Source organism: Ananas comosus, linkage group 22 (assembly GCF_001540865.1).
Source record: "Ananas comosus cultivar F153 linkage group 22, ASM154086v1, whole genome shotgun sequence".
Classification (NCBI taxonomy): Eukaryota; Viridiplantae; Streptophyta; class Magnoliopsida; order Poales; family Bromeliaceae; genus Ananas; species Ananas comosus.
Window position 1 is genome coordinate 9,521,497 of NC_033642.1, and position 10,183 is coordinate 9,531,679.

At 37.4% G+C, this 10,183-nt stretch overlaps 1 protein-coding gene across 1 annotated transcript; it reads right to left on the reverse strand.

The window, feature by feature from the left end:
- LOC109727054 (ABC transporter G family member 28-like) lies at positions 2,087-9,267 on the reverse strand. The gene is made up of 14 exons (XM_020256925.1): positions 8,932-9,267; positions 8,760-8,836; positions 8,163-8,435; positions 7,927-7,990; positions 7,663-7,809; positions 7,390-7,424; positions 6,648-6,721; positions 5,353-6,224; positions 4,567-4,863; positions 3,878-4,360; positions 3,413-3,561; positions 2,955-3,244; positions 2,402-2,526; positions 2,087-2,297 (listed from the first exon to the last, which is right to left on the reverse strand). Exons 1-14 carry the CDS (start codon positions 9,156-9,158, stop codon positions 2,141-2,143), a joined length of 3,270 nt encoding a protein of 1,089 aa, XP_020112514.1. The 5' UTR covers positions 9,159-9,267; the 3' UTR covers positions 2,087-2,140.

Consider the following 10,183-nt stretch of genomic DNA (forward strand, 5'->3'; position numbering starts at 1 on the left):
AGTAATCAAGGAGTAGATCCAAAGGCTAGAAACTTAAAAGCACCAAGAGGTTGGTACTTCTAAAAGTATTCTAGCTATATATATATATATATATATATATATATAAGCTCCTATACTTTTAAAAGTACCAAGTCATTGGTGCTTGTAAGTTTTCGGCCCTTGGATTAGGGAATGTGTCGTTAGGATGATGTTGACCCCTTAGGGTTGAGTAGTTAGTTGGTTGAATAGTATAATCTAACGGATGGAAATGATCAAAGACGTAGATTTAACGGTAAAAAATTCACAAGCACCAAGTGCTTGGTGTTTTTACAAGCACCATAGCCGGACTCATATATATATATATATATATATATATATATATATCTAAAGTGTTATTGTGAACAAATATTGTATTACATTCTTTAGTAATGGTGTAAATAGAGTTCTAAATTTTATATTGATAGATGAATAGTATTTTAAAATAATAATAATGAAGCAACAGGATTACACGTATTTCGATATAGAATGTAACATTGCAAGTAGATGCGTAAGGGGCACAATAATTTTAAGGTTGAGTAATAAAAAATGAAAGTTTTGAGGTTTAGAATTGAAGCAGCAATTGCTGCGAGAACCAAGGTGGTATTGGATAACAATGATTGGGATATATGTATATAAATATATATATATATATATATATATATATATAACATTGATAAGTATTTATGAAGTTTATTAATTGTCACACAATATTATTGACTACTGTACTGGGGTTAGAATAGCTTTACAAATAATCCTGCTAAAAATATCTAAAATTATACTTTAAAATACAGTTGATGAATCAGTTGTATTATATACCAATCTACTAAACTTGGTATTCACCTATATTGCATGTGCTATGTGAAGAATTACCCATAAAGAATTATTCTGTTTTGTAGTAGCTGCATGTATATTTATAAATTAGCGAAAGAGGAGAGAAGATTAAAAAAAAAAAAGAAAAAAAAAAAAAAAAAAAAAGAGAAAGAAGATGAGCTTTGACTGGTCATCAATGTCTTTACATAGATTAAAAAAAAATCCTAGATAATTCATGTTTCAGAGAGAATTTGTTAGATGATGGTGACATGAGTACAAGAAAATAAGAATGCGAAAGCAACATAAATTAATAGTTTAATTCATATATATATTTTTCTGTTTTGAATAGAATGGGTCCAGTATCTTTTAGTTGATCAGGGTCAAAGCTTTGAATTAGGGCTTGTAAGTTATAATGCATTTGTCATTTCATTTTCAAGGGGTGTTTGTAGTGAAAGTGTCAAATGGGGACAGTGGTATATAATTAAGGTTTTTTTATTTTTTATGGAGAACTTTTGATTGAGTAGCTTTGAGAGGGATAATATAAAAAATGAGAAATTAAGTGGTAGAATCATTTGAGTGGTCACAATGAACATAATTAGCTTTGCATAAGAAAATTTCTAAGGATGGAGAAGGAGATACTTATGTAATTTATTACTAAGAGCTTTGTTTTGCCTAGATAGAGCTTTTGAGACAATGCTGATGCAAAGCGATTACATAAGCTCTCTTAGTATCCAGCCTAATATTCTTTTTTTTTTTTGAGAGAATAGATAGCGCGCTACCTGCTTCATTCATTGGAAGGATGAACTAGACTACAAGGGTGAGGCAACCAGAGCCTCAAGGAAGACAAAAAAAAAAAAAAAGAAAAAAGAAAAAAAAAAGCATTCATTGGAAGCATCCAGCTTAATATTTTATGTTAATTTTCTACTGAAGTAGAAGCTTCAAATTTTTTTTAGTTTACCAAATGCTCTAACTGAGGTGACTATGGTTAAAACAAAAGCATGGCAAAAGGCCCAAAACAATACCACTACAAGTAATAAGTTTCAAAGAGAAACTTCTATTTTTAGGCGATCAGGGTTAGAAGCTTATTTTAACTTTCCGCTCTTATTCCAGAGAGTCTCGTATTCTTAGTCTATTCCACAATCCAAGCCTACTAATGGAAAAATGACCCATCAAGGAAAGAATGATAAGATAAAGACAATAGAGGTTTGAGGAGACAAGTAACACTTAATTCCAAGGGTATAAGATTTAAACAATCCTATTAAAAAAAGGTTTTTAAAAACCAATATTACCTCATGTGTACAAAAAGTGTTCTTCAGTTCTTTTGGAATGTTATCATACAAAAGAATGCTATACACCGAAAAACTACACCATAAACAACGAGTACAAATATACAAAGGCCCCAGTCTTTTATATCGTATCCACTTCTAATAAGTGAACCACATCTAGTTATAAGCCATACTCCAGAATACCTGCAATATGAAAATAGTAGTATATTTACATAGCATTTTAGACCAATCAAACACATATAAACAAACATATAGCAATAGGAAGAATTTGGGTATTTAAGTTATACCTCTCGGCATTTGCGATAACGAATGCCTCTAAAGCCCATTTTGTGTAGCATAAATTAGCCAAGAATTTCGAGCTTTTCTGCTGAGTTGCTATGAGTGTTAAGACGACAGGAAGTAGAGCGGACCACTGCACGATCAACAGTAGCAGCACACATTAGAATTCAAAAAAAAGAAGAAGAAGATCCCAATATATTAGGTATATATCTGACAACATGTATAGACACCTGGCCTCGCTGAATATAGGTCATTTGGAAAAAGGTCCCAGAAATTCAGTCCTTCGGACTAGAACTCCTCAACCAACATGCTGTTCAATCTCGGAAAATTCCTCCAGAGTTCGACGGTCTCTGTAACTTTGCTGACAGAATATTCTGTTACTAATCAGAGTATTCTGCAACATTTTGTGACGGAAATAATTAAGTTCTGAGTCCTCTGACAGACATGCCAAAAGACTTTAAAAAGTTCAGGGACCAGTTTCCAGACAACAATTAGTTGCGGGTGTTCATTCATTTTTCCCTAGTTATTAAGAACAGAAAGCGTGGAGTGCTGAATAGGTACCAGTTGGGCTGAACCCGGTTGGAAGAAGATGGCAAAAGTATAACCAATTCCGGTCACACAGTAAACTAGTGCGATGAGAATAACGTAGTTGTCCAGAATAGAAGACCTAGGGTTGTTGAAGAAATAGAACATAGAAAGGTAAACTATTGGCTTGATTATTGTATTGAAATGATCGATGGTATCTTTCGAGAGAAAATACGCCAGTGAGCTCATGCCGGAGGCTCTCTCCCTCCAGTAATGCAACTTCTCTAGTGAAAATGATCTCAAAGCTCCAATTTTGCACAAAAGAGCTGCAAATCCATATAGTTTCAATTAAGCAAAACACAAAGGGCGCATGGAAAAGTTTCAAAATTTCCAGTGATCTACCTTGAATGAAACAAGAGTTTCTGGAGAAGATTAACAACGAAAAGAAAAATATCCGAATGACATGCTAGAATGAGATAAGATTGCAGACTTACAAACAGCAATGACAGTGTATGTGTAGCCGAGTGCGCCGAATGTTTCATCGCTCACTTTAGCTAGTGTGCCTAAACAGACTCCAGCGAGACACAAGATTAAGTAGTCAACACCTTGTATTCTGGCTTCCCGAAGTCGCTGCTTGCCAACCCTGCACAATTGTATAACGAGCATTCATAAAAAACTACCAGGCCCAGCTTCACGAAACAACGTGAGAATTAAAACAGTTTCCAAACAGCTTAAGGTGTAGATAACTTTCACCTAAACAATAATTTTACGTGCGTAGCCCTGTAGAATTATCTATTGAAACGCATGCAAATATATACCTATGAACTCTGAATATACACAGAGTATCCTTAAAAAAAAAAGCCGAGGAGCTTATATCAGAATACAACTTATACAGGGATGTATATGCGATGTCTCAAGATAATAAACGAAGTTGAGAACATCTCGGCAAGAAGTTTTACCTCCCAAGGAAGTACTTGTATTGTCTAAGAACGCCAGGAGTGTGGCGGTTAGACAAATCTTTGGAATTTGAGAAATTATACTCATATTCGTCCTTCTTTTGTCCTACAATATCCCTAACATTATCCCAAACTTCTCCAGCAATAGATTGCCGATCAGATTGGGGTCCAGAAAAACTCTTCTCACTTCCCCTCACTGATGAGTCAACGTCAGAAGCCACCTGTAACATATCTCGAGGAACATCATAACCATTGTGTAGCATCCATCTAAGAGGCAACTCTTTACAGTTTATGCCTGTACTTGTGTTTGGCTTTACAATGCCCTCTAGAATGTCAATGAAATAATCGGGAGGATTCACACGCTCGGGAACATTAATGCCCAGTCCTGCAAAGTACTCCTCAACTTTCTTTACTGATCCGTGATATACAGTCATACCTCCTTTTGCGAGAAGTATCAAATCATCGAACATCTTGAATAACGTATAGCTGGAAGAAAGTAAAATTATCATCAGCATAAATTGGTCATTTTTCATCAGATGCTTGAATTTTTTTTGACAGTAAGTGATGGAATTGAAATACACAAGATAGTTCAGGAACCAAGTGACAGTCTTGGGATAGTACTGGGACTATCTGTACATTTCACTCCATGTCAAAATGTCTAACACTTCAAAACTGATGAAATTGAAAACAACCTTGGCTGGTGAACCACCATGCAGATGTTCACTCCTTCAAGAGCTTCACGACGAAGAGCACGAAGAAGCAGCTGGGATGAAGAACTATCTAAACCGGATGTAGGTTCATCCAATATCAATAATGATGGCTCCATAACCATCTCCAGGCCAACATTTACTCGTTTCCTTTGACCGCCAGAGATCCCACGCTTCTCCACCGTCCCAACCAAGGAATCTCGAACTGCTTGTAACCCTAAGGACTCAATCACTCTTTCCACAACTAGAACTTTATCAGCTTTGGATAGGTCCGCTGAAAGCCTACAAAATAAAGGGTGGAATTACCACAAATTAAGAGTAGGAATTACTTGAAAGAAAGAAAAATTATGTCAAAATGAACAAAAAATGATATTTAAATAATATGATCATATTGTAGGACAATCATGTCAAAATTGCCTAGACAGAAACACTAATCATATGGAAGTACTTTGTAATACCCGACACACGAATATTGCATGACTGCTATGATACAAACATGACAGAAGAAAAAGGTTTAAGCATGCAGCAACATTTATCACCTGTCGGAAAAATCAAGTCTTACGCTGATGATTTTATCCATGTGTTATCAAGAAAGTTATTGCTCATTTGTTGATTTACCATCAGGGACGTTTGTCGGGAAGAAAATACAAGTATAAACAATATATTGAAAATTTAGCTGAAGGATGAGCACAACAAAAAGATGTGCTACAAATAATGTCGACCTGAAGTGAGCAAGAAAACATGCATATATTTAATCTTTTATCTCCATACCTGCACCTAGCACTGAACCAGAGATTTTCTTCAACCGTCAGGTTCCCATGAACAATATCATCTTGCGGGACAAAACCAATTATCCTCTTGTATGCGCGAATAGGCTCTATTTTCCCATTTATAAGTACTAGTCCGGACATCGTACACCCAGTTGCCTTTCCAGCTAAAGCACTTAAGAATGTGGTCTTTCCAGCCCCAGATGGACCCATGACCGCAGCTACCCGCCCAGGCATGAGCTTTCCTGTTACACACCTCAGAAGCTGTTTTTTACTCCCTTTAAGAGTTAGTGTTAGGTCTTTGAAAGCCACCTCAATTACAGGCCTCGTCCTAATGTCAGTGTCAGTGGCCATAGAGATCACTCCCGAGAAGGTCAAGTTCTTATTTTGCTGTTGCATTGCCTTCTCCTTCTCGATCTGACCATAAGCGTACTTGAAAATTTGGCTTCGTGTGTGCATTTGCTTACCTTTAGGCATGTTCTTTCTTAAGTTATTATCCCCTATCTCCAAATTGAAACCTTCATCACTATCAGGATTTTCTTCGAGCGAACGCATCATTTTAGTAAGGTTACTTGGTTCCTTTTTCTTTCCCATGAACCCACCCGATGCTTTCTGCGATGTCGCTTCACCTGATCCACCTCGATCCGGTTGCATAACAGACTTTTTCCGAGAGAATGTGCGAGATAATTGCGTCTGTAGTCCAATTGCGTGTTTCTTGGCAACGTCTTTAGCTGATTTCCACCTTTCACGGGCTTGAGCAGTTTCCCTAGCATGTCTCGCAGCAGCCTCTCTAGATTTGGCTTGTTTTCTTTCACGATTGGTGAGAATTTGACCCGAGAAGTTATATATAATTAAAAGCACTAAACTCAGGGCAACCTACAGTTTTGAAACGAAAGAGTTAGGTACCTTCAACTCGATTCAAAACCACATGCATAGATTTGAACAATAAGAAAGAATGCTGCTGGCTTCTGGCTTTTTTCTTTTTTTAACGAATTTAGCAGATGAAATTATCAGAAGTCTTTTACAAGTAAGATATAAAGCTACAATTTAAATGTACTACTACATATCATTTCATAATGATGTAGTTATAAACATAATATAACCGTGAAATTAAAGAAAATGATAGCCCACTGTATAAAGTTCTGCCTTTGAGGTCTAGGAAAGGAAAACTGCACAAGGGCGGCAATAAGTTGGGCTGGGTCTGCCAGTTGGTTCGAAGTGGATTAGTATTTGAATTTGGCATACCTAATGTCTTCTAGTTGAAGATTAGAAGAAAAGAGTGAGTGAAAGAAGAGTTACCATCAATAAGGCGCCAAATATCGTAATATCCTGATTTGAAGAGTTTGGCTGGCAAGAACTCTTCTTAAAGCACCCTGTAAGTGCATTATGACTTTAATCAGAAATCTGCACTTATTCTCAAATAAATTAAACAGAAATTAATCCAACAAAAATTCCTTGAAACGAAACACAAGAGTAATCGGCAGCTCGATAAAGAGAGCTAACTTTGAAAGAGCTGTCAAATTATGTTTTTTTTTTTTTTCCCTTTTTGATGTGAATGTAGTATATGATGATTCCCCACACCAAGTCAAATGATGCAAATTGACTTAGCAAGTCTTCCAGTATCTCTGTGTCAATGTTTCACAGTTTACCCAATATTTAATACTAGTGAGAAGAGTTATATAGATAAGACTTATCAAAAGGTCCATCCCGAGGTGCAAGGGGTATTGCAAATCATTGATGGACCTTGATAGCCTTGAGGAAATCAAGAGAAAAACCAGGCTACTGGAGCATGTAAAATATACATCGGAAGAATAATTAAATTTATTTTTTTGTAATCTTTTTTATTGATATAAATTTCACTTTCTACTGAAGTCAACCACTATATTTCCGAGGGAATCAAATTTGCGATTACCCAGAAGTGTGTATAATAAAAGATAAATTAGAGGACATGAGAAAAATTGAGATGAAATCCCTTAACATTCACACATGCACAAAAGAAAAAAGAACAAATGTCTGCAAATGTAAAGAAAATAAAACTTACTTATTTCAGAAGTCGATCCCTTTCTGCAATAATGTCTGTGAAATGAAACATGACAGTTCTTGGTACATAAGCAAAACAAAATGAAAATAATAATAATACTAAATTAAAAGATGGTACTGACATCAAAATAAAACTTGAAACTGTGAGACAGTGTTTAGATGATTTTGTAAACTACATAGGCGTGAGCTTAGTTCAAATAGGAAATGCAATTGTAACAGCAATAGATATTTATGTACCAGAAAACAATAGAAAGATGGGATTAGGAAACAATACCCACTACTGCAAGAAATTTTCTTTATGGTGCTCGGGCAGTAATATCCTGCCGGACAGAATATTTCACCACTACTGCCAACATCGGCCCACGTATCTGCGCCACCGCAAGTATGATTTGGCTGTCCTGGAGGTAATTGGTAATTGTACCTGAAGATTAAGAGAAAATAAAATATAAAAAGAAAATCAATGCTAAGACATGGTATGCGCCAAACATTACAAAGCCAATAACTACAAATATGGAAATTAATAAGAAGATCAACTTACGGATCACAAACACTGGTCGTTTTGTTTAATTTTGCAAGTGGGCAGTATGCTCCTAACGGACAAGCTTCATACCACAGAGACAAGAAGGTTAGAATTCTTTCTCTCGGACTGATAATTAATTGCTAAAAGCTGATAATTGGAAGAAAACTGTAGTGTTTTAGAACAGATCAAATTTAATGCTTTCTTAAGATACTCATGAACTGCAGTAAAAGAGAAAGAGTGGTACGAGAACTTACGAATCATGCAAGTGATACCATGAGGACAGAAGAATCCTGGACAACAAGGGCGGCAATTAACAGTTCTATAAGGTACGGTCTTGGAATCTTGCAGATTAATTTTCTGATTTTTTCCTGCTCTACAAGCCCAGCCGGGCTCACAACCAGAAACCCACGAGGTCAAATTGCAGTTTTTGTTCGGTCTAAGGTAATTCTTCGTCCCGCCATTATCAACGAAACTGCTGAAATAGAACTTCATTTCTGCGACTGTGCATACACGTTGCGGAAGGTCTCCTGTGAATCATTCCAGTGAAAAATGAGAGAGACCCCATTTGCATACACTTCTTAGCCACCCCAAAAACAGTTTATCACATCCATTTAGCTAAGAACCTATACAATAAACCATACTTTACAGTTGTTTTAATATTTTTGACAAAGCCAACACAGTTTCCTCCTAATCGTACTCGTTCAATTTTCTGGTACAAATTTGGAGTAAATTGTTGGAGTTTGTTTACCCAAATTTAGATTTAATCATTTAATTGATTACAATTTTGAGATAATAGCTACTGATTAAATTGTTAGAAATGTAGATTAAGCAAAAGGTTAAATCTTGCGTACCATCAGTTTCCTTCATGCAATTCGTCAGGAAAGTCATATCCATCGAGAAATTGAACGCCTCATTCCAATCCTTATCCCTGTAAGCAACACCACCACCAACAACATCAAAACCGTAACTTTACACAACACAATATACAGAACAATCAGCTCGGAAGAGCACAATCTACGTAACGTGTTCTTAATGCAGAAGCCGAGGCTCTGGCCGATCTCCGCCTTAAAGTTCCCCGTGAGACTCATGAGCCGGTCGTTGATGACGCCCGCTAACAGCGGGTTCGTGCCTGCGCCGCCGCCATCGTCGTCGTCGTCCTGGCACCTTCCGAGGGGGAACCGGGTCGAAATAAGCACCAGAGCGACGAGGACGGCGAGGCCGAGGCGCTTGGATTCGCCGAGGGAGCTCATGGATTGGCTTGGGGGGACTCAATCGTGTTTTCTAGGGTTTCGGGAGCGCATTGCTAAGGGGAATTGGGGGGGGGCTGTTGGGGCGAATTGGGCGGATCGTGCGGTGGGGGAGGAGCTAGGGTTTGGTGGGAAAGTGGGGAGCGGGGAGGGTTGGAGAGGGAGAGAGGGGGGAAGGAGTGGAGAGGAGCGCATCGCGGCGAGAATAGAGGGGGGNGGCGGGAGAGGAGGGAGCGTTATACGTGATACGTCTCGGTGCATCGTCGCGGCGACGGAGATCGTAAACCGTTACTAACGGTCGTTGGCGCGCATGCCTCCGGTGTACGAATTATTGCCTGGACCTGATCCACCACATGGACCCAGTCCACGTCTGATCCGGACCGAGGCCCGATATGTTAATGAGCCTAATATGGATACAACTAAGGCCCATTAACGTTTCGTCACAGATCCATTTGAATAGATGTGGACCCCAACTATGTAACTAAAAGTCCAAAGCCCAAAATCGAGCCAATTTATTAGTAATCAAATACCACCTACATATAAATTTTATACTCTTACAAAAATAATTATTTTTTTTTAAAAAATAATTTTAGTAATTTTACGTTGAATCAAACAGTGCATTAAACCGTTTTCTGAACCAATTTTATCGAACCCGTTTTGAGCAACCAAGCCCAATGCTCGGCTCAATTTGATCGAACCATGTTAGAGCACACGAGCGAGCGAAACCGGCTACGATTCGAACAGGACCCAAACATAATCCCATCAACCGACTCAAAGTAATTCGGGTCCGAACCCTGTGTCCTACTGTGATATATTGTCCGGGTCAAGGTCAACCTCATAATAAAATACATAAAAGTAAAATCATTGGGCTGATAATAATTATTTCGTAATTAATTAATAAATATAAAATTGTTTGTCTCTTTTGTTATTGCAACATATAATTGACTCGATCAAGTGGACTCCCTATTTAGAGTTAGTTACGAGTCCTTTTCTTTTTTTTTTATGTATATATATATTTTTTAAAAATT